Source organism: Chaetodon trifascialis, chromosome 14 (genome assembly GCF_039877785.1).
Source record: "Chaetodon trifascialis isolate fChaTrf1 chromosome 14, fChaTrf1.hap1, whole genome shotgun sequence".
Taxonomy (NCBI): Eukaryota; Metazoa; Chordata; class Actinopteri; order Chaetodontiformes; family Chaetodontidae; genus Chaetodon; species Chaetodon trifascialis.
In genome coordinates this window covers 21,153,842-21,181,833 of record NC_092069.1, presented here as the reverse complement: position 1 = coordinate 21,181,833, position 27,992 = coordinate 21,153,842, and the positions used below count along the sequence as shown (strand labels likewise).

Here is a 27,992-nt window from a genome sequence, read left to right as displayed (position 1 = left end):
AAATAGTCAAAATACAGCATACAGCTCTGGCTCAGGCGTTTGCTTGCTGAAAATCCTGCCGAGGTCACATAACCTGACGGGTCACAGAATTCACCGTAACGCCGGCCCAACATCCGGGTGACCGCAGTGCGCAGACTCAGTCCGCGCTGCAGTTCGCTGCGTTTCCGTAGCCAGTTTGCTACCCGCTGAGCCCTGGCCGGGGAAACAGCTCACGGAAACGATTGATCCCGATCGAATAACGCCAAAGCTGGCCACATTAATGGCGGATTAACGCTGATATCGGCAAGGACTCGCTAAATCAATGTTCGTGTCTCGGGTGCTTTTGGAGAGTGCGCTGGCAACACCCTCCATAACATGTGAGATGTATACAGAAAGATATTAACTGTGCGTTATTTCGGCTAACTAGCTAGCAGCTACCCCCTCTCTATCCAATTTATGGTAGCTCGCTTGATCCGTTTTTTTCAACGTCGCGTCTGTACCGGAGGAAAATGAAGAAGTTTAACATTAGAAAGGTGCTGGACGGCTTGACAGCGGCTTCTTCTTCCTCCTCCTCCTCCGCAACTGCCCAGCCGGGTACTCCGAGGGAGAACGACGTTATCCAGGAGACTCTCCAGTCGGAACAATTTCAGCTTTGCAAGGTGGGTTTTTCGTTCCCCGTTAATAGCAGCTAACGTTCACGGACTGTTTTCATCTGACAGTCAGATGACAGCAGCGTGACCAAACGCTGGCGTTGTTTTCATCCATCAGCACCGCTCATCGGGATGGGGATTCAATGAGTGTACGCACATAGCACCGAGGACACAGCAGAAATGTGGGGGAAATATTAAAGCCCAAGTTGAGCTGTGGGGATGTTAACAGGGGCTGATTTTTAATTATCCATTGCCGTGCTTGGCTGTGTCCCTCGGTTGTATCCGGGCTGTCTTAGCATCGTGGCTGTTTGCGTTGCACTGAATCTTCGCCTCCAGTCACTGTTTTTCGGCTCCCTGCAGTTTGACTGAGGAGGGAGGACCATTTTGAGTTAAAGTGTAGGTTCACATTTATGTAAAGTCTGTCATCACCCACCACATGCATGACCACTAAAAGCGGTTTTTTGGCTGCTGGTGTAACCCCTCCTGTCCCTGCTGGCCGCGATGAGATCCCTTCCTGAGATGATGTAGAGATGGAGGACAAAATCCACAGTCTGTTTGACTAATTAAGTCAGTGTATTTCAATGCTACAGCCTTCCTTTTTGATATTTTGTGCTTAAATGACGGTAACTTTGGTTGATTTCTCTCACTCACACTGCTGAAGCCTCATGTTAGTTCAGCTCAACCTTTGCAATGCTTTTTTACGCTGAACAGGATTGTGGATTTGTCCCCTCACTCACATTAAAAGAGCGTCTCCTGGAGTCTTTCAGTGAGCGTGAAGCATGCGAGGGTTTTAAAACACACTTGGAAACTGACGGTTTAATAATCTAGCCGTCAGGTCTGGCCGGAGGGGTTTGCGTGAAATGTTTTGAACATCTGGGAGCGCCAGCCCACCAGTCCCCCACCCCCCCACCCCCAGCTGGGAGCAGAGCAGGTCAGGTCCCCCAGGTTGCAGGGCCACGGCATTACCTGTTACATAATGCTGCTGTAGGCTGCACAGAGCTCATGGATGGCCGGGCGAGGCTTTCTGACCCCAAACAATTGAGTTATAGATGCCTGATGACGATGATAACATTTTGGTGGCCAGGGGACTGCAAGATCCTGGCAATGAAGTGCACTCCGTGGCTGAAAATGTGAGCCTTAGGATGGATAAAATGAATTTATTACTGATGTCTTACAGGATTGAGCCTGCACACGTCAGGCGGATATGAGAAAAATATTCCAGTCCCCATTTGCACTAATGTTTGTGCTTTATCTAATTTACTTTGATAATAAGACTAATTTTCCACATTGATGGATTACATTTCTGGGAGATTATGGTAATGTTTTTTTTTTCTTCTCCAGTAATGCCAGCTTGCCTGTAGAAGATGATTGATTAGCTGACTGTAGGTTTAATATAAATTCTGCTCTTTCCTGCAGACTGTGCGTCATGGCTTCCCATATCAACCATCCTCAATGGCTTTTGACCCCGTGCAGAAAATCTTGGCCGTCGGGACTCAGTCTGGAGCTTTGAGGCTGTATCCTTTTATTTTTTCCACTGGAAAATGAAAATGAAGAGGGCCACACAAGGAAAGTAAAGCTTGGATGATTCTCCCTCCCTCCCCTGCGTTGTGCACACACAAACAACGCACGCCCGGCTCATGTCTGACTTCCTGACATCTTTTCCGCGAATGTCACATGACCAAGTCGCCCTTCAGCATTCCACAAACTCTGGGGAATTCAAACAGTAAGTGACCCGTCTTTGCCTGCTGTCATCCAACGCAGCAAAGTAAAAGTGAAGAGCTCAGAGGTAGACACCAGCTCGGGCGCGTTGCTGTGCAGACAGCCGCCTCCTTCTCCTGGAGCACCAGGCTCATTAGTGGTATCTCTGCAGTGGCATGAACAGCTCCTCTGCCATATGCCGAGGAGCCAACCTCATCAACTGTGCTGCCCAGCCTCTGCCAGCATGCCACTTCACGTGTGCTGTAAACATCACTGGACTCGCACAGCACACACACACACACACACACACACACACACACACACACACACACACACACACACACACACACACACAGTCAAGCTGCTACAGTGCAGCTTGCCCCCCCACCCCCACACCCACCCCCTTCCCGGGCAGCTGGGAGTCAGTTTTGTATTTGTTTGTATTCAAGGAGAAAAATTAGTTTTTACAGCTAAGCGAGCAACTTCCATGAGTCACAGCAATAAAACTGATAGCCTGGTCATATCCAGCTTGTGCTGTTTACAACATGTCTTTAGAATTGGCCTATTAGCGTGCATGCTCAGGGTTCCCCCTTGTGCTGATATGCTGCATGGGAGGACCATCTGCTTTATTTAGATTTTCATTAGCAGTGGCTCCATCCTCGTCTTTATCCACTCTCCAGATTAAGAGAGTGTTGTGTTTACAGGGCGACTCCCGGAGAACACACACTGCTTGCTTCCATGTTGTCCTAATGTGCAAGGTGGAGCTGATGGGATTACTGTCATTCAGGCAATAGGTCCATTTATCAAAAGACAGGCTGTATCGATCCACCTCATTGCCCCCGGAGTTTGGAAACGCTGCCACAGCTCAGTAGACATAAGCTCAATGAGGTGTCTACAAGCAATAAATGTCTGCTTTTACAAGATCTGTCTCTACTACAGTGTTTTAATCAGTGCGTTACCGAAGACAGTCCCCAGCTCTGTGCAGTGCTCAGACCCACGCAGGGATGGAGGAAATGTTTTGAACCTTTGAAAGGAAAAAAGGAAAGTTTGTACAAAATGGATTAAATGTTTCGCAACATTGCATTTTAGTTCATATGCTCTCGCGGCTGACTGGTCATGCTGGAAGTCAGAAGTTTGTTTTTGGTGAGCTTCCCCTGCAGGAGTACGTTAAAATGATCAGCCCACCGGCCTGCAGCTTCCTCTTCTTTAGGCGTTAATGATGTTTTAAGGCAGACTTTAAGAAACGCTGCAGAGAACATTTTCTCTTTTTTTTCATTCGTCAGCGAGCACAATAAGATAATTTCCTGTCACGATGATTATCAGTTGACTACAGAAGAGAACCTGCTGATGTTGAAATGCTGCGGTGAACCGCGTTGGTTTACCGAAGGGGGAAGTGATGATTTTCAGAGGGCGACTTCAGCGTGTGTGATGTTTTAGACTCTCAGGAACAAAGTGCAGAGCGCGTTCAGTACGTAGCTGTTTGTGATATGATATCAAAGGTGAAAACAGTTTTTTTTTAATCCAATATGAAGAATTCTGTGTCTATAAATAGTAAATGGATGATTCATATTGCATTCAGTTTTAATTAATCTGCTGATTCTTTTCTAGATTCATTTCTTGAGCTGAAATCTTAGAAACAAATTAAAAATGGCTGTTTGGATGATGAAAGGAGCTATTATTCAAACTTTGTTTGCCTCACAGCAAGATGTTTTGTTACGTGCAGTCATGGCTGACTGGTGTGACTCGGCTTCCTGTGCCGACACAGTCTTCTAAGCATATGTCCTGCTAATGAAACGACGTCATGAAGGCAAACGGTTACTGCAGTCTAAAACGGCCTCAGCTGACAGACTGTGTAGTTTGTACCTGTGGCTCACGTGACGGCAGTAACGCTTTTGATCATGAAGCGTGGACAGAAGTGCCGACAGGATGCTCTGCTTGCTCGCGTCGGTGATGAAATCTTATTTGAGGTTCATCTTTTCATCAGCTTCCTGCTAGCCTAGACGGTAGCTCGGCTCAGCGGCACCATTAACCTACATTGCATCAGAACGAGTTCAGACTGTAGACACCTGTACGTTGGTGTGCACCGAGGGGTTCACGCAGTAACAGTTTTAAGGCTGCTGAAGTGATCCTGCTTGATGTGAGCAGTATGAACACACAGCAGTGTTGCATATTAACACTTTTGCTCTTTAGACCGCCGCTCTGTTCTTATTTATTCACGACCAGAGGCCATGAAACAGACTTAATGACTCTTCCTCCTCCATTGTGGACCTGCGGAGACATGATATCCATTAATATTTCTGACAAATGTTGTACAGAACTTGTGGGGCCATGAGCTAAAACTGGACAGAAAGGTCACGGGTGAATGTGAGTTCAGTTGCCAGCAGCCTTCGCCTGGCGCCGGCTTAAAGTCTGAAAGTCTGTGTTTTCCTCCATCCTTGTGCAGCAGCGATGCCCACTGCTGAGCCTGTCCTGAAACGGTCTCCTGCAACCCCACCTTAGTTTGTTTAAGCCACTGAGGGATTGTTTGATCACAGCTCGGCTAACCCTGTTCAGGCATACAGTGCTACGCTGTCAGCTCAAAGTGGACTCGGATCGTGAGCATGACTCTCTATCTTTGGAGGGTTTCTTGGGCATGATCACATTAAGGGCACGGAAAGCAGTGCACCTTTTTGTCTGCATAGATTGTCTCTGTGATTAGATCTGCTGCTGCTGCTGCTGCTTCCTCCTTTCTGTGCACGATTGGTACATACTGTCTGTCTGTGAAAGTGATTAAAGGCTGGTTGGAGTAGACAAGCCTTTCCTCGCGGTGCTGCTCATTTTCTGTGAAAGTATTTGGAGGTTTTGGTGGGATGTATTACAGTACAGTCCTGGTGCTTACAGTACATGGCAGCGCTCCGCCGTGGCCGCCGTCTTTCTGCCACGCATGCAGTCATTTCGGCTCCTCTTTTAGTTCACGCGCAGTTCAAACCGAGGCCTGACATCTACTGCTGGCTGAACGGATCGTCCGGCTGGTTTTCGGCAGCCACTTTTAGCCGGCTGGGATTCTCCTGAACGTCACCGTCCAATGGAGAGAGAGATGAGAGTTAAGTTTATCACGTTGCTGTCATACAGTACTGGCTGACGCATGTGAATAAATAAGGCAGACGGGGCCCACTGATTTTATTTATAACTCACTAGTTTGAGCTGTTTCATGTTCTTGCCAGCAATGCAAACTGAGAGCACCACCTTAGATTTAGTTTGGGAAATTTTTGTGATCAGCACACACTTGTCCACACATACATTGTTGTATTAGATCACCTGTGTCATGTCTGCAGGGTTTTACCCACATTTCGCCGGCAGCTGTCCACTTTTCTTTGACCCATCTGACTCCTAGCTTCGGCCGTGCGGGTGTGGAGTGCTACTGTCAGCATGAGAGCGGCGCTGCTGTCATCCAGCTCCAGTTCCTGATCAACGAGGTTTGTTGTCACTACCTGTTCCTTGTTTGGTTTTCTCTACTCCTCCCCCTCACCCCTTCACTCCGATCTGTCTATTCATGTTCTTACTACAACCCCGACTCCAACAAAGCTGGGACGCTGTGAAAAAACATTTGTTTGCAAAGGGGTGCTTTCTGATTTTATTTCCATTTTACACAGCGTCCTGACTTTTTTGGAATCGGGGTTGTAGCAGGCACCATTGACTCTGGTGCTTATTCAATGTCTGTAGGCCATGAATCACTTCTATTCATCAGTTCATTCAGCTGTAACACTAGTTTTGTGACCCACATGCCTCCATAATGCTCTCATGATAGCTGTACCCTTCCACGAGGGGATTTGTGCATTCACATAACTCCCCCCTGTTTCTGACCCTCCCTACAGGGGGCGCTGGTGAGTGCCTTAGCTGATGACAGCATCCACCTGTGGAACCTGAGGCAAAAAATCCCAGCTATCCTGCATTCTCTCAAGTTCAACAGGGAGAGGTACAGTAGCGCTCTGCTTCTCTATCTGTGGTGACGCAGCATCTGTCACTCTGAGGTGTGAACAAAATTTGGAAGCAGTCTCGCTGACAGCTGGCCACATGCTTCTCGGTGTACAATTAGCAGGGTTGTTGATCATCAGGTCTCGAGAAATACTGCATTAGCGTCCTCTTGTGGTTGTGCAAAACTTGGGTTTTCCTCTGTAAACAAACATGCAAAGTGAATGCATGAGGTCAGCGTTCAATGCCAGCGCCTTCCAGCTGATCATATCTCATTTTTGGGGATTTTTATCTCTGGCTCTGAAAGTTTTCAAGCCGTCTGTCCACCAACCATCAACCATTTTCTTTTCTAAAACTGAATCAGTAAACAGGTGATGAATCTGTGGTATAGTGTTTCAATAATCATGTTTTCTCAAAGTTTAACATTTCAAACTTTAAAGCGGCACCAATCGATATTTTTTCACATGACTTCGTGCAAAGTGAAAGGTGTCACCACAGAGAATTATTACCCAACTCTACAGAGCTGTTTAGCCCCCTTTTCAGCCCCCCCAAAATTATATTGTAATAATAATAAAAAAAAACACGAGACTAATGTTAATTTATGCAGAACAAGGAGCAACAACAGGTTAATTAATTGCTTCTGTTACTCGAAGTGCCACCTCCTCAAACAAGTTCCCCCCACATTATGATAAACGCTATTTTGCGAGGGCACTGATGCTGCGTCTGGGCGTTTGTCTCCCATACCAGAATAATATTGGGGTGCAACCACACTTTTGTGGAGACACTTATTAATATCAGGTGTAAATGTAGGGTTAGGGTTAGGATGCAAACTGGATGTGAGACATATTTTAATGCAAGATGTAAAGAGGTTGTTGGAGAGACCAAATCAGAGCTAAAAGGACAGCGAGCATTGTATTTGCATTCATCAGGTGGTTGCAAAAGTGGCCTGAAATCAATGCTGTCAACAAAATCCACTCATGTAGCTTTAACTGTCTGATCAGTTTTCATACAGAAAGACAGGGCAAGAATATATGTGTCACCTAAGTTTAGTCAAAATGATTAATTAAAAATCCCACGAGGTCTCACCTGAGACATCCCGTATGATGTGCGGACAGATAAACAGTCGCCCAGTTAACTTCAGCTCAGCCCATTTGACGTCGTAAACGTGCTGCGTGACTGAACGATTCTTCCTGCGGGTTGAGAAAAGACAGCAATGTTTACTCCGCTATCCCCCCCGCTGATCTATGTATAGTCCGGCTTCATTAGTGTGACACAGAGCAAGGCCTTTGTAATTAAATCTTAGTCACTTGCTACTCCTTCCAGTTGGAGCAGCGTGATTAGGGACGAGGGTGACTCTTTGATGAGACTGAGTCATGAGATAATGAAAAGCCTGGTTGTGATGGATCCTGGTCTCCTCCTGCAGAATCACATACTGCCACCTGCCCTTCCAGAGCAAATGGCTTTACATCGGGACAGAAAGGGGAAACATCCACATCGTCAACGTGGAGTCCTTCACTCTCTCAGGCTACGTCATCATGTGGAACAAAGCCATCGAACTGTGAGTTTGTCTTTTTTTTTCCTCCTTTAGCTTCAAACCATTTGCATATCTTCTCCACGCACTCATGCGATTTGACGCTCGACCAGGAAACTCCGAAATGCAAAGGAATGTGTCTGCAGAGACAGCGCGTCCTGTAAGCTGAGCGTACTGTAGCTCTGATCAGTGTGAGGGCGGTATGGAGGTGGGGATTGTGCCATGCCAGAACTTGCTGTCGAGACTTCTGGAGGTGTTTGCTGCCCGATTTAACGGAACATCCATGATAGGAAGTGCCCACTTGATAACCCCGGCGACTTATCCTGTGTCACCCACTCCCCCGTGTAAACACCCACTGGAAGGATCAGAGGGAATTTTACATCACATCCTGTGCACAGGTGAACGAGGCACTGCGTTTCCTGCGGGGTTCAGATATAGCTTGGCAGGCGCCACATGCAGGTAAAATTAGATTTCAGTGGATAAAACCAGCATCACCCAACACACCGCCTTGTAACGTCGAACTGTCTTGGTTGTACTCGTCCTGATTCTGCGCGCAGAAACTGGTGGCGTGACAGTTATGTTCAGGGAAAATGAGACGCTTTAGCTCGTGGAAGTTTCTGGTAATTCTTCCAGCGCGCCCAGCGGTGAGCTCAGAAATAATAGTTTCAGACGGTGACTGGCAGCTAAAATTGGAAGTCGAGTATAAAGGTGTGTGCGTGAGGCTGCTGGTGAAATCTGATAAATTGCTGTTTTAGATCTGCGAGTTGAAAGTGTCAGAACACCAAAGTATGCCATCAGCTGAGATAAATGTCTCCAGAACAGACAGTGGAGATGGGGAGTGATTTAGGCTGTCTGACTGTGAAAGTGATTAAAGAAACGGGCTCTCGGCTGCAGCGTGAGGTTTAAAACATGATATTCAGTCCTTTGTAGGCGACTTGTGCAACCTCTGATGAAGACGTCTTTTCATCACTTTCTGCTTCGTAGTTTGTTGTCTCCGCAAACTTGTGAATTCACATTCCGGGGCCCCATGCGGTGGACAGAAACAGCCGATGGTCCTAATGATCATGTATGGAGTCGCAGTGGAAAGCGAGCCCACTTAAATTGAGCTCAAACTCTTTGCTGTCCGTGCAGATGTTCATCTATCTTTTCAGTTTTAAATTGCGCTCAAACACGCGTGCCGCACGCTTCCATTTATCGCCATGATGGTATTTAAAAATGCTCGTCCGCGCCGCTGAAGTCGGCTCGTGCGGTGATTACCGACTGGAGTTCATATTCCGGTCCATCCCTGCTTTTTATTCACTGCTACATCTCTGACTGTATCGACTCATCAGCAGCTATGAGATCATTAGCCGCTGGAGCCAGACCACATTCAGAGGCAGCAACACTTTCTTTAGGCCAGACCTTCACTTCCTCCATGCCCCTTGCTCTGTTGCCACGGTGATGCTGTCTCCACACACCATAATCTCTCATAGACCCTCATGTGACCCTGCTCTCCCTCTCTCTCTCTGTTTGTTTCTCTCATATGTTATGTCTCTGTCTCTCTCTCTCTCTCTGATGCACATTTTCATCTTATATTCTTGCTCTTTTTCTTTGTGCACAAGCGGATATTCGTTTCCTTTTTAGATGTCTTCCCTAATTGCCTCCCTGTCTTTCCCCCCCACTAAAAGCTCGACAGTATTTTTAGACAGCATTTATCAAACACATGTTACTCACCCAGCACACATCACGTCAGTCTGCAGAACGCGAGTATCCTTGAATTTACACACGCTCTCGTTTTGTTTCTCTTCTGTCCCTAAAACTTGCACAGATCCACCAAGACACACCCAGGGCCTGTCGTGCACATCAGTGATAACCCCATGGATGAAGGAAAGGTAACTGACCAGTGCAGGACCTGTGGGGCGAGGATAAATGTCAGCCCTAAAAGCTAAAGCAGTAGCACAGTAGCAAACCGTAGCATTTTTTCTGGTAGCGCACTTGTCTCCTCTCTGTGGATAACTGCTCCGACGCCGATGGCACAATGTCATTAGGCCTGCGCAGCTACGACGGAGAGCGATGGCAGAACATTCCCGACTAATTCAAACATCATTGGTAAACATCAGATTTTGGTGTGAAAATGAAAGAGAGCGGGTTTCTTTCTGGACTGGGCGTTTACGGAAACGTTCCACAGTGTTGCACAGAGGAAATCAGCAGAGAGGAAGATGCTGATTGTTTTCTAGCAACAGTGGACCAGAATGCATTGCACCTGTTAGTCCCCTCAGTGAGGAATGTGGCCGTGATGCCCTGCTAGCTAATTTTCTATGCCCATATCATCCCTTTCTGATTGAATCCAGCAGGTTAATGCTGCTTACTTGAAGTGTTTTTTTTTATCTTTTTTATTTTTTTTATTTACTAAATAAGATTAAAATTCCCCTGGAAACCAAACACTGTGTAATTTCATACAGCTATTATAAAATCTTCTGGTATATACAGAGCAAGTCATTAAATGAGTTGGTACTCATTTCTTGGAAATGCTTATTTTTTTCTGTAATATTTTTTTCTTTGGAACAATGTCCACACATACCATACTAGTTGCACAGTGACACACAAGCAGATCTCACTGCATACACACACATACAAATAATAATAATAATAGCACACAAAAAATATATAAAATAATAAATAAAATAAACAATAAAATTGTCACACTCAATAGCCTTACAGACAAATATAATCCATTATTGCTTGAGAAAGTCCATTAAGGGTGCCCACACCTCTTCAAAATCTTGTACTTTACCCCTAATTACATAGGTCAGCTTTTCTAACATAACACACATTGCCATCTCTCTAATCCAAGAGTGTAGAGGATACTTCAGTCTCTCTCCAAGACAGAGCAACCATCCTCCTGGCCTGCAGGACACCAACGTTGATCAGATTCTTACACTTAGAGTTAACAAAAAAGCCATCTGGGTATATCCCTAAAATACAAAGCTTTGCTACTCAGGGTACCTGAATACCTGTAATCTTACTTAGAGTGCGGACAACCATTTTCCAGAAAGCTACCAGCTTAGGACATTCCCATACACAATGAATCAGGGTACCCTTCTCAGTCAAACACTTCACACATGTATCTGGAGTGCCAGGGGACCAGTTATTAAGTTTCTCGGGGGTTATGTATGTCCTCATTAGCCACTTGTGCTGTAGCAGTTTCATTCGAGTATTAATGGTTTGTAATTGATCTTTTAAACAAGCTGTCGCCCACTCAGCTTCTTTAATATCTAAACTCCATGCTCTCCTTCTATCATGACTAGATTCCTCATCATGTGAGACAAGTGCTGTATATTTTTGCTATAATTTGTACAAAATTCTGTACTTCTTTGAAGAAAAAAAGGCCTATGAACAGATTGGAGATCACATGTCCAGTTAAAGATCCTTTGAACACGCGGACGTGTCAACGCCAGCCTGAGTTACATGTGCAGAATGTGGTTTCACCGCAGTCAGCTGAGCTGTGCTTTGCTTCTCTTGTTATTGCAGCTCCTGATTGGATTTGAGTGTGGGGTGGTGGTGTTGTGGGACTTGAAGTGCAAAAAAGCTGACTACCGCTACAATTATGATGAGGTAAGGCATTATTTCCTCCCCGCTCGGTTCTTGTGAGGGCACGAGCTGGTTCGTTCAGGGTTTTCTCACTGTCGTGCCTGCAACATGTTTGGTCTCCGTAGATTTTGCATAACGTGTCGCTTCCATCATGTGCGATTGACCTGTGGCTCTCGACAGCTGCTCGCTGAGACCCTTGAGATTTTGTCTCAGGAGCTTCCACGTCGGGTGACGTCTGTTGTTGTTTGAGTATTACAAAGTGAAGTTTATCAGTCATATACAGACTGGAATTACGATTATAATAAGTAAAATAAATTCTCTAGATTATCATGCTAATAACGTGAAGTGACTATACAAAGTTTTGCCAGATTCTTTGATCATGTTCCTTCTCTGTTTCATAAATATGAGGAGCATTTTTCCCCAACTCATCAGCGCTTCAGCACTTTTAAAGATTGTACTGCCATCAATGAAATCCCATGAAAAGAACAAAACAATGAACTGATTTTACAAAAACAAAAAAAGCATTGCCCTTGTTTGTGTTGTTCCTCTGTGCCTTAGAGCTCCATTGTTGTTCAGAAACTGTTAAGAACACACGAATGAGCCGCACTGTCGCACTGGATGACGCGCTCCTTAATCTGATTAACACCCACTCACCGTAGTTCACTCTGAGCCAATCCCACACACACCATCCTGTTGCCAGAGATCTGCTAGTGCCCCAAAACTGTACTAATCCGCACCTGAAAATAGTCCCAAACAAATACACAACTTCCTCCTGTCACCTTTGCTTAAAAACTCCAGTGCCCAGCTGTTTGGGGATAGCGTTCAGCCTTTTTTAAAGATGAAAGTGTGCATTCATGATCCTTTTTCAAAGAGTTATCTCTTCAACAGGAGCGAATGTGCTTGAGGCTGAGTGCCACAGACGGGCTGAGGAAGTCAGAGGGTTTTGAGAGGCAGATTGAGGGACTGCTGGTTTTCATCTCGTCAATGGGATTTGTTGAAAATAGGAAAAACACAGCAGAATAATCCAGCCTTGTCCTTTTAAATAGGTTACACACAGAGCTGCTGCACATGTACTTATGATTGTTGCACGGCTGTAAAATGTGCATGCGCTGTATTTATGACTCTGTGATGATGTGCTGCTGCGTATCTTTCAGGCGATCCACTCAGTAGCCTGGCACCACGAGGGTAAACAGTTTGTTTGCAGCCACTCTGATGGCACTCTGACCACATGGAATGTAAGAGCTCCAGCCAAGCCTGCACAGATCATCACACCACATGGTACGAGCTGCTGTACACACACACACACACACACACACACACACACACACACACACACACACACACACACACACACACACACACACACACACACACACACACACACACACAGTTGTGCATACACACACACACGCACAGGCATATTGAAGAGATGCCAAGTATGTCTTTAAAAGCACATGCTGTAGCTCAAAGTGCCTCCGATCTTAGAGGTGTGACTGACAGCAGATTGATGGTGGCGGCATGTCCACGCGTGAACAGCAGCAATTAAAATGAAATGCATTGTTGCCATTTGACCTCCATTAGGAAAGCAGCCTAAGGACGGAAAAAAGCCAGAACCATGCAAGCCTATCCTGAAGGTGGAGTACAAAACAACAAGGGCTGGGTAAGTGTGATGGCAGTCCCCGCCCATCCTGTGTCTTAACCGACTCCGGGTTGAATCCATATCCTGCACTGAAAGCGGCCTTTCCTGTTATTCTATCGAAGCAGCGTATTACCAACAGGCCATTCTTTTTGATCGTCTCCTTCTGCTGATGGAAATTAGGCGGAGGGCTGTCTAATTACTTATGCTTTCACAGGTTTTGTTTTGTTGTGATCATTAGTTAATGGTTTTTGTCACGACAAATGATTTGTTGACTGCGCTGAGGTCACGTGTCAATCACGTTGCGAGCGCCGTTAACAGAATGATCCCCGTCTGAAGAGAAGGAGCTCGTTACGTCAAGGTCACAGAATGAAAAAGAGAAAACTTTCCTAAAAGAGCGTGACATAAAAAATTATTTCACAGAAGCTGATCTAATTATCCCTTACGTTTTTTCCTCAGGTATTAGAGGACAGGGATTAATATAGTTGTCATTATAATTAAAAAGTAAGCTCCTCCCATCGTAGATGCTCTTGAAATGGGGGCAAAGAATCTCCAGAGAAAGCACAACAGTCTAAAATTCAGTGTCCCTCTTCACCCATTTACCATTGGACCGAGTAGCTTTTCACAACAAATTGTATTGAATAAGCAATTAAAGCGTGTGTGTTTGTTGCCTGAACTCAGGGACCCATTCATGGTCCTGTCAGGAGGCCTGTCTTACGATACAGTGGGGAGGAGGGCCTGTCTGACGGTGATGCACGGAAAGAGCACCGCCGTCCTGGAGATGGACTACCCCATCGTCGATTTCCTGACGCTGTGTGAAACTCCATATCCAAACGGTGAGCTGCAGCGCTCCGCTCGGGACAGGCTTTGTCCGTTTGTCTCAGAGTCTGCATTAACTCACTGAAACGACCTCATTATCCTGGTTACTTATGTGCTGTTCTTTTATATATATATTTTTTTTTTTTTCCAGACTTTCAGGAGCCTTACGCCGTGGTGGTCCTCCTCGAGAAGGATTTAGTTGTGATAGACCTCGGACAGATTGGGTGATTATTCTGCTTTCTAAATATAGATTGTTGTTGTTGTGCATCACAGAAGATCAAGCGCACTGCGTTAACAGACAGCACAGAGGAGACACTGCTAATTTTTTAACTGTATTGATCATTTCAGTCAGAAATGTGCAGATTTAACTACATGAACAGAAAATGAAGGACACAAAGTCATTCCATCTCTGCAGCTGTGATAATGAATTTATAATGTCAGATAAGTATAATGAAGTTACGGGACCCACAAGAGCTGTCACAGTCAATTATGTCTGTTGCTGACCCGATTCTTTAAAGGTCTCACAAAAAACAAAATGTCGAACCTTAATTAATTACCGGAGGGGTTTGTTTTGCAGTCGAGCATTATGTTTTTTGCTTTAATTGAAATGTTTATTACTATTTTCCCCTGGGAGTGTTGCATCTCTATTTACCATTTTATGCCAATTATGCGGATAAGAATAGACTCCTCCTTGAAAAGTGTGAGCGCTTATATTGCTGTCCCACCTTGCTCTGTCAGTGGGTGTAAATAAAGATATCACTTAGTAAATTTGATGAATTGAGGGGAATCCAGCCAACATAAATGATGACGATGCAGTCCTGGAGTTTGTTATAGCACACAGTAGAGCTTCCAAATTCGTCCCAGCTGATTGTAGATGTTTTGAAACTTGGCAGCGGCCTATCAGGAGCAGCAGTGACTCTGGTTGAAGTGTGCTCTATATTTGGGTGTCAGGGTGCAGCGGTAGCACTGTGTTCAACATTTACATAACATTTAAAATCCCAATAAAGCTATAACAAATATAAAATGACACTATCGAAGGCATTTCATGGGACATTTAAACCTGCTGGTGAGCATCTCAGGTTGATGGACAAGTGCAGATATCATGAAGATGTCTCACCTAGTGCACATTGTCTCATTGTCATTGACAGGTACCCAATATTTGAGAATCCATATCCTCTGACTATCCATGAGTCACCAGTGACCTGCTGTGAGTACTTTGCCGACTGCCCCGCTGACCTTATTCCTGCACTTTACTCTGTTGGCAGCCGGCAAAAGAGACAAGGTTACAGCAAGAAGGTAAACACCGCTCTGTGTAGGCTGTGTTTAAAATCTATTGGTGTTTCTGGAGACATACATAATGCAGTTAAACTGATGACACAGCTGAAAGAAGCCTGCATTTCTAACTTTTAAAAATGTTTTATTCTTTTCTCAGGAATGGCCCATTAGTGGAGGAAACTGGGGCCAAGGCACTCAGAGTTACCCAGAGATCATAATCACTGGGTCAGTGACTAATTAATGAATGGCTTCATCAGTTGGTTCACTGACTTTTATTAACATACGAACATGACACAGTCAACAAATGATCGCATTGTTTTCTTTATTCTCCCCATTTTAGACATGCCGATGGGTCCATCAAATTCTGGGATGCTTCTGCATGTGAGTAAAATTCATGCTGTGCAGAATACTCAGTTCTTGTTAATTGTATAACCTTTTGAATACAAGCATATTACAGTGACAATATTGATCTAGATTTGCTGAAATGTTGGATTTGCAGATATAAGTCATGCGTCTCCATTTTAAGTCGGCACATAAGAAAGATTGCTATCGTATGCATTTCTATAAGCACCAATTGAAGAGACTTTGAGTTTATAGTTTGCCTTTAAGTTGTGTTTGTTATTTTAACTAAATAATCTTGTTGAACTTTAGTCTTTCTTTCCTCTTAGAAATGAATGCTAGCATTCATTGTGGCACATTCACAGAGTTTTGCTGACAAGACAGACTTGACCACGTTTACATTTGCCATGGCCATCGCGAGCTTTGGAGCATCTCATTATGCTGTTTAAGCTTGTGTATATAAAACGGTGTCATCTGCATAAATGAGTATGCCCACTCCAGGGTTTCTGTTAATAAATTGGTGCCAGTTCACATTTCCTGGAAGGTAGAAGGTTAAATAATTTCCCAAATTGGGATCAATGAAGGAACCATCTATGTCTAAGGTGTCAGTGTCCTGAACAAATGGGAGAAATTCTGGTCAAATATCAAATAATAGATTAACTGAATATCACTGTGTCTTCTCAAAGTAATGCTTCAAGTGCTGTACAAGCTGAAGACTGCCAAGGTGTTTGAGAGGGCTCGTGGGAAGGAGGAGAAGCCAAGTACGGATATAGTAGAGGAGGACCCGTTTGCAATCCAGACTTTGTCCTGGTGCCCTGAGAGCAGGATGCTGTGTGTGGCCGGGGTCTCTGCCCACATTATCGTCTACAGGTTCAGCAAACAGGAAGTCACCACTGAAGTTGTGCAGGTGGGTGAACCTTTGTTTCATATTCATCATTATTTCAGTCTCAGCCTTGAGACTTCTGTCTGACAGCAGCCAGCTCACTATCCGAATCTCGCCCGAGGCCAAAAGAGATGCATGCACAGGTGTTTTGACAGGTGACGTCAGCATATCCAAGAAGGAGCCTTTTTGACACATCTCCTGTGTTTAGCTTTTGGAGGTGCGGATGCAGGGTGAGTTTAGCGATGGGGACTCCCCCGATCCAGGAGGGGAGCAGACTCCCACCCTGCCCACCCCGGGAGCTTCCTCCAGCCCTCAGGAGAGCGAGCCTCCCACTCAGCCCTCCACAGGAAGCAACTCCTCCGACGGACCCCGGGACAATATACCATGCCTGCAGTACGGACAATTTCTTTTTTGCTAAAAAGTTGAATTTGGATCATTCATTCCAGTCATTTTGCAGGAGATTGTCACTCAATCCACTGAAAACAGATGGCACAAAGGTCATTTAAGTAAGTGATGTAGTCCTCCATTCACTCCCTCCAGTCAGCTGCTCAATCCACATAATTTCCACATCGGTACACCAGGGGAAAATAATCCTCTTTCTAAAAATATTAAAAATGATGAGAATGTTTTGACAGTAAAAGGTGGAAGAGGGAATAGCAATTATAAAAAAAAAAACTGATGATATTGTCAGTGTGGCTTACCCGACTGGCGATAATTCATTCCAGGGTGAAGTGCAGCCTGCTGGCTCATCTCGCTGTGTGTTTGATGCAGGGTGCGGAGCTCCCCGCTGAAGCAGTCTCCGGGCTACCAGGTGGAGCTGGTGATCCAGCTGGTGTGGGTGAGCGGGGAGCCACCTCAGCCAATCACCAGCCTGGCTATCAACTCCTCCTACGGCCTGTAAGTCTACATACCATATGTACACTTGATGTTTTGACCTGAGATCGCTTTATGCTCACACTTGTCTTGATAGTGGTGGTTATCCCCGTCCAGGAGCTGTATTTGTGCACATCAGGAGGCATCCTGTCACACAAAGAAGGCAGCAACCATTTTTTAAAGTACAAATGTAAATAAGCTTGCGTGTGTCATAGCTTGGAGTCTTAACTTCAGCGTGCCCCTCATCATTGTGCGTTTCAGCGTGGTGTTTGGAAACAGTAACGGTCTGGCTGTGGTGAACTACCTCCAGAAAGCTCTGCTCCTCAACATGGGCACGTTGGAGCTGTACAGCCCATCTGACCCCTACCAGAAGCAGCCTCGCTCCCCGCGCAAACCACGACAGCCCTCTGGAGGTGAGCGCCGCTCGTCGGTCATTCCCCACAGCTAAACACCCGCCCCGGGTAACATTACAACCCTGAAATAAATGCTTTATATACTTCGTGCAGTTAACAATAAGCTGAGCGGCTCTGGCTCTGGCTGTTTCGGGGCGGATTAGGAAGGCAGGGCTGACACTTGGCATCGGCCGTAACTTCGCGCCATGAGCACTGCCCCCTGCAGTAGCTCCTGTGCCTCAATAGGGGGCATCACTGACAGATTCTCCATCTGTTCAGTTGGACAAACCGGAGACAGTGGAGCATGTGCGTTCATGATCCATGCACACAGTGGATGCTGTGTTCCTTTTTACGATAAAACAACACACAATTCATCCAGATTTGCTTGTCTCGTGTCTTTTACTGTGTTTTTGTCTCTGCCTTTTCATCCTGTCATTCACTGTTTGTACTCACTCTTTTCAGTCTCAGCGGTCTGCTGCTGGATTCAACACTTATTTGGGTTCTCTGCCATCAAAAACAGTTTTTAATCTATGCAGACTGCAGGAATGCTGTCTGATAGATACATTTCACTGTTTAATTACAGTTAGAAATCCAGCAGCGAGCCTCTGAGACTCATCTTTCTTTTCTTTTGCAGTTATGACGTCCATTCATTTTTCTGTTTCACTGTTTTTCCTGTCGGTCTCTCTCTGTGATTTGGTAAAGACATTCCAACTGTGACGTCTTGCATGTCCAGACTTTCTAACTTGTATTCTGAGTCTGTGAAAAAACTACGCCCATCTCACCTCAGTAAGTCATGTTGTGTCAGAAGCTCTTCCTCCCCCCTGCAGTCTCATTTCTTTCCTCTAAGCCTTCCCCTTGTCTCATGAAAATACACTCCCTGATTTTGAGATGCCATCCCCAAAGCCCCAAAGCTCACTATTGACTTTTTAAAGACATCAGCGGTGAGCTGGGAGGAAACTTTGAGACTTTGGGGCACTTTAACAAAATCAGACAGTGTATCTTTAAACCCTGCCGGTAGACAAACTGTACTGAGGCCTTGAGCCAACAGATTTATTCTAGATTTGTGAAGTGAACTTCATTATTCCCTACACTGTATGGGTAGCTGTCCCTGCCTTTGTTCAAATAGGTGACCCTTTATTATTTCTACTACATATGAATTGTAGTCCTAATTCTGACGTGTCTAATCCCAATCTCTGTGGCTCCCTCAGCACTCTGTGATTCCAACGATGGGTCCAACACCTCAGAAGACCGCTGCAAATCACCTACTTCAGGTAAGCTTTCCTGGAGTCTGAGTGATTCATACAAAAAAAGCCCAGATCTGATTATTATTTTGAAAAACATCTCTTTCAAATGCCTCACTTTGTCATGTAGGATCTGCCTCACCCTGCAATTCAGATGATGAACGAAAACAGAAGTTCATAGAGAAGGGTACTGTATCGTGAAGAGCTGCATGTCCCCGTAAATTTAAGCATTTAAAAAAAAAAAAAAAAGGCTGCGGTTATCTGATGTGTCTTTTTGAACCTTATTTCCAGTGAAGTTCAAAAGCAGACGCTTTTCCAAGACGGTTGCCAATGACTTTGGTAGTGTATCCTCCAGACTCCAGTCTCCTCTCTGATCACTCACTCTTCCTCTCTGAATGACAGCGTTCTAACCACACTGTGCCTTAATCCTGCGTCAGTCTGTGCATCTTGTGCCAATGAGAGAAAGAAGCGCATTCAAGAAATGGATTTTTACTAATCACGCGGTTTGGGGGGTTTGCATAGTTGATTTGTGAAATGAATCAGGAGTCTTTACCCAGTGCATGACAGGACAGCTTTGGAATTTCAGGCCTCAGATTTTCTATGCAGATTTTTGTTAGAAAGCTGTCGGCTGTTGCTCCACACCTCTGGATTGAGCATGATAGGCCAAATTGGCAAATGTTTCCTTTTCACTCATTCAGAGCATAGAAAATCTGCTTCATGCCTTATCCTTTACAGTACTAATGTCTAACTGTGTCACTTAAACGTTTAAGTGAATTAATCCCCTTCGACTGTCGACACTGCTGCGTGTTTCTGATTCCAGGGTTTCAGTGCAGTGTTAACTGTTTGGCTACCCACTGATTTTTCCTCCTCCCACTCTCTTTGCATAACTGTGTTCACTGAATTGCAATTACTTCACTTCTTGTCTGCCTCCTGCTTTGTTTGACATTACAGGCCCTTTGGTTGTCTGTAATGCCGCTCGGCCTCATTTGTATTCTCAAGGTTTCTCTAAGGGTGGTTATAGACTGCACCAGGCAACTTTTGGGGTTTTATACTTTAGATTGGCAACGCTCCTGGTGACAAGCAGCGACATTAAAAGCACCAGCTTTTAAGCACCTGAAGTGTTTTTGGAATCAGAATGTTCTTCTTAGAAAGCCACGAGGAGTCTCGTTGCACGCTGTAAGAGTTGTCCCATGTATGCCGTAATGTGCTGCACGTGTGTCCTCAACAGTTGTCCTTCAGTACTTATCACCACTCTTAAGAATGACCCATGATCAGAGTTTTTTTCAGTGATTGCTCACTGATTTTCACAGTAAAAGCAATGTCACAAATTACCGAAGGTGATAATGACAGAATCTTTGATTGTAATTTATTCAAATCGTCTTTGATTTTCCATTTTTAGTGATCAAAAAAATAAAAAAGGAGTATTTTTTTCTGTTGCAGCCAAGATGTCACGGAAAATTAGCTCGTCTAGCGAGCAAAAGCCAGACATGGGTAAGCCACAACTACTGAATTTTAGCCTCTAAGAACTTACATTTTCTTACAGGTTTTGCTTTTGAATCTTCTGCTGCTTTGTGTTCAGTTCACGGCTGTAAAACACGACCTGCTTATATTTGACGGCATGTTGGTGTAAATGTGAGACTCCTGGATATTATATGAACTCTCTGTTTGCACTGTGAGCAGAGGAGAGGTCCCAGCGATGGCGCTCACTCACGTGTAAGAAGCGCTTTTGTAATGTGGAAGAAGGAAAGGCGGCAGCCAGGATGTGCCAGAAGGGGGGCATCTGTAGAACTAAGTCAGCCCCCAACTCCTGTGAGTGGACCAGCCACGGTCTGACTTGGTCTGAAGTGGGATAACTGGTACTAACCCCCACCACTGCTGGGGCTTTTATTCTGAATGGGTTGACATGTGACACTAATCTTCTCACAATGACCGTCTCATTGTTTTCGAGGAAGCTCCACCGACTTGACTGCACTTTTCTTATTTACAGTTTTTCCTTGTGGAGAACACACATGACGGGCGGTGTGTTTGGCCTTCCCCTCTGTGTCACAGATCTTTTTGTGTTTCTGTCGGGATCCCTCATTAGCTTTTTAAAGAGGGCAAAAGCTTGTGTTTCATCTGCCGTCAGCACAGTAATGAGGCATGAATAATTCTCGCTCCTTAAATACCACTTCTTCCTTGGGAGTCCCTGTAGTACTACAAGGATATCATGCACATTTTTTTCACATTGAGAATGTTGTTGTCAAATTTGGTTGCAAAAAAAGTACATTGTGGAAAACTGTGCAAGAGCTTCTCAATGTCAAAAAGCTTTCTGGTGTACTGGGTTACTTCCATAAAAGACTGATTGAAGATGTGCTCCACCAAACTGATGGTCACAGAACATAGCTCAAATCCAGTGGATTTCAAGCCATTAACATCTCTAATTCTCCCGTTTGCATGGAGAAGTCCTCTGTAAACTTCTTGCCCGGTTCATTTCACACAAATCATTTCCTCACTCTCTCATTTTTCACTCCTGTCCTGCTGTCCAGATGCCAAGGATAACTCATTCACCCGCTCACGTAGTTCAAGTGTAACCAGCATAGACCGAGAATCTCGAGAGGCCATCTCCGCCTTTCACTTCTGTGAGAGCTTCCCCAGGAAGGTGGACAGCCTGGTCAGCCCCTGTCTGCTGGTGGGAACCACCCAGGGCTCTGTGATAATGGTGGCCCTCAGCCTGCCGCCCGCGGGGGACCAGAGGCTGCAGCAGCCAGTTGGCATCTCCTCCTGCGGTAAGACGCTGAGCTGAGGTGGAGTTCTGCATGTGACTGGGGGCACAGTTGGAGCTGAAGCAACAGTGCAGGACTTACAGTATCTCCCACCCTAATCTGCAGCAAAGCCTCTTAAAACCACACTTTCCTAACAGATCTGAGGAAGCTAGCTACTGTGTGCGCAGCAGGAATTCAGACATCAGAATGACTCTGTCTGACCTTCGTAGCTGAAATATCTGGGTGGTTTTTTTGTGAAGAGTCGTTAAAATTTAGGAAGGAAGTGGTGGCAGGGAGGGACAGAGGGAAGCTGTGGTCACACAGAATGTGTGTGTAAGGAGTTTCGTTTCCAGAAAGATCAGTTTTCAGTCCCAGAAACCACTTCTACCTCCTGTTATCAAGGAATCACTTATTATGTATTCATTTAACAGAATTTAACTGTCCACACACTGTGGCCAATTCAGTGTAAAAAAAAAGTGAAAGTTCATGCCAGGTTTAAGATATTTTTATTGCACTAAAAATGTGTAAATATCTTTTCTCTTACTGATGTTTCATAGCAGAAAAAGGCAGATCAGGTGCATTAAGCAGAGTGCAGGACAGGAAGGAAGTTTGACAGTTGGGTGGCTGTTCATTGAGGTTTTATTTATTTGCCATCACAGTTAATGTGCAGATGTTCCAAATGAAGATATCTACTGTACCGTGCTCTGCTGTCCTCTTGGTTGATCTTGAATTATTCTGTGGTAATTTGAAGGCTGTCTCTAATCCAAATGAAAAACAATACCTCTGTGATCCTCAGGCACTCTGGTCAGTCTCAAAGGAGGCATTTTGACTATGGCCCTGTTGGACGCCACTGGAGCTCTGCTGCCCCCTTCCTACGAGCCATGGTATGACTCAAATGCCTCAGATGAAGAGAGGGAGAAGAGCCGGAGGCGCAGGCCGGCCTCCCCTCCCGCATCGCAAGAGGGTCAAGATTCCCAGTTCGCCGTGCTGTGCTCGGAGAAACAGGCCAAGGTGGTGGCCATGCCCTCCCAAACCCGCATCTACAAACACAACATCACAGAGACCTCCTTTGTGCTGAGGGCTGATGTTGTGCAGATGGCCGGAGCTAACTGCATTGCCTGTTTCTGTGCTAACGGACATATCATGACTCTGAGGTATAATCTCCAGTAGCTTCTACTGGTATTTGTGTCTACTTTGAAAGAGTCTGCTAAAATCATAACTTATCATAATAAGTTAAAGTACGTGTGAAATGATGGCTCGTCTTTGTATCGTCACAGTTTACCCAGTCTAAGGCCTCTGCTGGACGTGAACTACCTGCCGCTGACAGATATGCGCATCGCCAGAACGTTCTGCTTCTCCAACCTGGGTCAGGCCCTGTACCTCACCTCTGCCACCGAGATCCAGAGGATCACCTACAGCCAGGAGACCTGCGATAACCTGCAGGTCAGACACTCTTACTTAGTGGATGAGTGATGAAAAATTTGACTTCGTGTTTCATTATTAGATCCAGTAATTCCAACTGTGGAGAAAAGACTTTCCATGTAGGCTGGGAGGGAAGAAACTTCAATGAAAAATGGTTGTGGAGAGAATTTATTGTGCTTTCTGGACTGTGGAATGTCACTTCAACATAATGCATCACTCTAATGAATCTTCAGGCACAACACCAATTATGCCTACAACAGGCATCCTCGGTGGAGCGGCCAAGTACAACCCTGATTCCAAAAAAAAGTTAGGACTCCATTTAAAATGTAAACAAAAACTTTAGCTCATGTAGTAATCTCCTTTATCCAATCATGTGTTCACAAAGCGGTGAACCTCGCTCCATCCTCGCCCCTTTCATACCCAGTCATGATACTATCACCTGTTACCAATGAGCCTGTTTACCTGTGCAATGTTTTTGAAATCAGGGTTGTAGACGGGACGCTATCACTTCTTTTCATAAAACTGATATTACATAATTTCATGTCCATTATACGCCCCTGAAATGACTTGGTGTGTATTTAAGAAGAAAGAAAAGAAACCCAGTGTGATACTTTATAGGTCAGTCCATATTTCCACAGGGAATATAGATTGAAATAGACGTACTGATGCTTCTGTCTTCCTCAGGAGATGCTCAGTGAGTTATTTACCCCTGTGGAGACACCAGAGGCTCCTAACAGAGGTTTCTTCAAAGGCCTTTTCGGTGGAGGAGCTCAGTCTCTGGACAGGGAGGACCTCTGTGAGTATCAAATCATGATTTATTTCAGGGAAATGATTTTACATATTTTCTTACATTTACATGTATGATCCAGTTTATTTTTAGTGTTACTGATCAGTCAGAGGTATTTTTGGAATCGGGTGGGATACTTTTCAGTCACAGGACAATTTTTTTAATCACCAGGATGCCAGATGTTTCTCTGAACATGCGGAGATGAATGTTGGAATGTGTCAACACATTAAATGGATTCCTCTTTTTGTCTTTGGTAGTTGGTGAAACAGCTGCAGGTAAGGCCTCCCGCAGCCTGGCCCAGCACATCCCGGGCCCAGGGAGCATGGAGGGCATGAAGGGCGCAGCGTCCGGCGTCGTGGGAGACCTGGCCCGCGCTCGGATAGCGCTGGACGAGAGAGGGCAGAAGCTGGGCGAGCTGGAGGAAAGAACGGCCGCCATGATGGCCAGCGCGGAGTCCTTTTCCAAACATGCTCACGATGTACGCATGAGCCGTTTCTCTGAGCGCTGTTTTCAGGTCAACTCCTGTTTTTTCCAGCTCTCATATTTCCTCTCTTCTCCCTTCAGATGATGCTGAAGTACAAAGATAAGAAGTGGTACCAGCTCTGATGGCAGTGTGTGGAGCATCGGACTCTGTAATCACGCAAACACCAGTGTCTCTTAGGAGCTGCAGGTCCCTCTTCTTCTCTTCTCCATTTCTCTCCACGGGAGGGGGGGGGGTTCTGCTCAACAGACTCATGCTTTTATTCTCAGCACAATATCATACACTCTGCATTACCTCAGTCACCGGAGGATTGCCGGAGTAGACACTGGCCGACCCAACGTAAGGAGAATGGAAAGAAATGGAAGAAGAGGAGCCCGTAGTCCATTTGGCTCGAGAGCAACAGTGTTCACGATCAGTCCGCCGAACAGGAGACAGGGGACCTTTCATATCCATCAGACGTGCACTCATATATATCTCATATATATATCTACACACTCTGCTGTTTTGTTCTGAAAGAGGAAACACAATTCTGCAAAAACATGTACTTGTGGAGGCCTGATTGCAGTTATTCTTTTTTCCTTTCTCTGCCCTTTATGGTGTCTGCCAAACACAGTGGACTTAAATGAGGAGAAAAGTCTGATGACCCCCCGTGTCCTTCAAATCTAATCAAGTCGATGAAGATGTAAGTTTCTATAGGAATGATTGAATCAACGGAGGACTGTACTGTGTATGTTTGTTTTTCTGGTCTAAATTATTTTTGAAGTTTAATCTCTGACCTTTTATTCGTCTGTTTTCGTCATTGTTTTTGTCCAGAAAGGGCCTTTTAAGCACTTAGAGAACCGTAGAGAACAGACGGGGAGATGATGAATCTATTGCCTCTCACCGAATAAGGGCTGGTAGTACACTAGTTCATCACCGACCATTCCTTTTACAGCATTTTCCAACCAAGTTGTTTTAGGCCAAGTAGACAAATGGCGTGTTTTCAGAGAGTCACTTTGGTTTTATTTTGAATTATTTATTGGAACAGTTTAATGGATGAGAAGTAAAAACTTTGTATGTTGGGCATTCAGTTTTAGTTTTTTCCTTTGTCGATTAAATGTGCTAAAAAGTGCTGAAAATGTTTACCCCTGATGAAGAGTTTACACTGATCTATCAGAAAAATGAAGAGTCGACACACTGGAATCCCCCTGAAGGTCTCATATTCTTCTAGCTTTCAAGGGGCTGTAGCTACGTGGCGTATGAGAAGGATGACGTGTTGAAGGGCGAGACAAAGATTGTCCTTCATATGGATTAGCATAAATGTATATTTTGGTTACAATTTTAAGCTTTTTGTGATAAAGATTCTATCTATACATCTTCAGGTTTCTTTTCAGCACTCTGTCATAGCTGAAGTTGATTTTTATCTCATTTCTCAATGTGTAGGGAAAAAGCATGTGTCTCTTACAGCACAATGGAAATGGTGATGCTGTCTCTGTATTCGTAGCTGCCAGTAGAAGTGACCAAGCACCACAGAGTGTCCCACGCAGTGCCATTGGTCATCTCTCTCTCGAGCATTCACTTAAAAACTGTTTCTCTTCTGCCTTTGCCTCATGACGCATATATGCTAACCTCTACCTATGTGTATGTCTGTGTGTTTGTGAACATACATATATTCAGGAATATGTGTATGGGCGCCAATATTTATAATACTACATAGATGCAGTGTATTACAATAGGTCTTTTGAGGTTTTTGTTTTTGCTTGACAGTGTTTTCCAATGTGATTAACTAGAACTCCATTGTAACTAGATTTCTTTTTCATGAGGTGCGAGGATATGCTGCTATTTGTGTCAGTGTAGGAGCATTACCTGTCGGTCTTTTATTTTGAAAGGAGAGACGAGACTTTGTTGGTCCAGATTGCTGCCAAATGTTGTAAATAACGGGACAGCTGGACACAAATCTGACAGTGCAGGTTCAGGCAACGTGACATACTGTACGCTTGCGGCCATGTTCTTTTCCGACACCAAAGAGTTGCTTAATTTCACAGAGTTGTCTTGATTTTTCCCAAAATGGTAAGAGTCAGCCTGGAGTACAGCACTCTTAAGTTAAGAAGTCTACTGTGTGCAGGGGGCAGGGGGGATAGTAGATTGGCTTGAGCTTCTTCTTATGGGCATAACTACTCTCTATATATGTTTGAAAAGGACAGGCAAAGTGAATTTGAAGAGTTTCATTCCAAACTGAGATATCCACCAAAGCAAGTCAGGTGACTCCTGGAAAGTGGTTACAGGCATGAAGTAAAATCAAGTTTTGATCCATTTTCTTAGATTTTAGAGTATTAAATCTTATATATGAAGGAGACACAGAGATGTCAGTCTCACCAAAAATGTTTTATTCAAAGTGGATATATGACATTTTGGAATACAACCCTTCACTCATAGCTGGCTCATTTTAATCTACTATATACTACTGAGATAAACCCATTTCAAAGAGCAGTTGCGTGGGTTTTGCACTATTTTTTGTACTTAAAATAATTTTGTTAGTATGATTTTTAGTGTGTTTAGTTTTTCTTGTCCCATTGTCTTATTTTTGAAAGGACCAAAACATGACAGAACCTATGCTTATCTATGTCATTTGCCAATTATGCTGATTGCTTCACTCTCAGATTTGTTTTCAACGTCAGTTTAATGATGCTATGATATATTTATATATTTGAAAACAAATATATATACTTTTCATTTCAACAATCTATGAAAAATGAATACCTTTAATATAATTTTGGGATAGAATAACTCACATTAACGTCCAAACAATGGTTATGCATAATTATCCACCATTCAGACATGACAATAAACATTTTCTGGTTATATATTGAACATACTCTTCTCAGATTCAAGCTTTGCTACTGCAGGAGAGTCATGTCCTCTCGGTGGGCCGCTGAGTCTTTCTACAAAGTGTGGCCTCGACTTTAAAGTGCTTCAGTTTGCAACATATATGTCCTAAATGGTCTCTTATTGCACATTGAAGGATGCATGTTATTAAGTGTTTACAAACTTGAAACAACCACGTATTATCCCTCTTAGAGATTGTCTGTTCTGGCATTTGTATTTACCATCTATGAACAAAACCGAAGTTTTCACCACACATCAGACGCGTGTCCCATTTTGATTTGATCATGCTAATTGTCTAAGTATGAGAGAATATATTTATTTTATTGGTACATCTGTTTATGTTACTGTTTGCTTCATGACAACTCTTGCTTTCCCTGCGCTGTAGAAACGCATAGGAAGCGAAAACTAAGCTCACAGCACCGTGCAGGAGAACTCAAGGGTTTCTCAGTCGCCATACTTCCATCCATCTGTCTGTCTTCTGGGATGAATATCTGTGGAGTTGCAGTATTTTCTCATAGTAGGCAATTTTTGTACAGTTTTATTAAAATAAATTTCACATGGATGTCTGACTTAATCTGCTGCCACAAACAATTTAGACTGTAGATACAGTATATATATATATTATTGTGCAATGGAAAATAAATGTAAAACCAATCATAAGATGTTTTGCCTTGTGTTTTCTGTGTGTTGTTTCCCAGTTTGGTCGCTGAATTCATTTATAAGTAACGCTTCACTGATTCTTATGCGGAAATTCTTTATGTCCTATGTCATAGACATTGGCTTTAGATTTAAGTGTTTGCTGGAGAACCGTCTAGCGGGATCCAACACTGCCTTGATAATGCTGAGAGACAGACTGGTG

General features: G+C 44.4%; 1 protein-coding gene across 4 annotated transcripts; it reads left to right on the top strand.

Moving 5' to 3' along the window:
- The first annotated feature begins 128 nt into the window (after nt 1-128).
- Nucleotides 129-27,799, top strand: stxbp5b (syntaxin binding protein 5b (tomosyn)). 4 transcript variants are annotated; one of them, XM_070978692.1, is made up of 30 exons: nt 129-638; nt 2,046-2,143; nt 5,701-5,782; nt 6,182-6,282; nt 7,702-7,836; nt 9,617-9,680; nt 11,320-11,403; nt 12,534-12,657; nt 12,961-13,039; nt 13,697-13,851; nt 13,986-14,058; nt 14,983-15,130; nt 15,267-15,334; nt 15,450-15,490; nt 16,135-16,355; nt 16,540-16,724; nt 17,103-17,228; nt 17,466-17,617; nt 18,299-18,382; nt 18,805-18,867; nt 18,968-19,024; nt 19,129-19,176; nt 20,278-20,328; nt 20,518-20,646; nt 21,363-21,602; nt 22,375-22,732; nt 22,856-23,021; nt 23,685-23,796; nt 24,045-24,265; nt 24,352-27,792. In XM_070978692.1, exons 1-30 carry the CDS (start codon nt 489-491, stop codon nt 24,391-24,393), a joined length of 3,657 nt encoding a protein of 1,218 aa, XP_070834793.1. In that variant the 5' UTR covers nt 129-488; the 3' UTR covers nt 24,394-27,792. The 4 variants fall into 4 exon arrangements, with proteins under 4 accessions (XP_070834793.1, XP_070834789.1, XP_070834790.1 ...); XM_070978688.1 differs by lacking the exon at nt 18,299-18,382 and having other exon boundaries at nt 24,352-27,799; XM_070978689.1 differs by lacking the exons at nt 18,299-18,382; nt 20,518-20,646 and having other exon boundaries at nt 24,352-27,799.
- Nucleotides 27,800-27,992: the final 193 nt, after the last annotated feature.

Coding starts and splice junctions, on each gene's coding strand:
- stxbp5b (XM_070978692.1), top strand. CDS start 489: ATGAAGAAGTTTAACATTAGAAAGGTGCTGGACGGCTTGACAGCGGCT. Junction 5,783..6,181: donor TCCAGTTCCTGATCAACGAG/GTTTGTTGTCAC, acceptor CCCTCCCTACAG/GGGGCGCTGGTGAGTGCCTT. Junction 19,025..19,128: donor ACAGAAGTTCATAGAGAAGG/GTACTGTATCGT, acceptor CCTTATTTCCAG/TGAAGTTCAAAAGCAGACGC.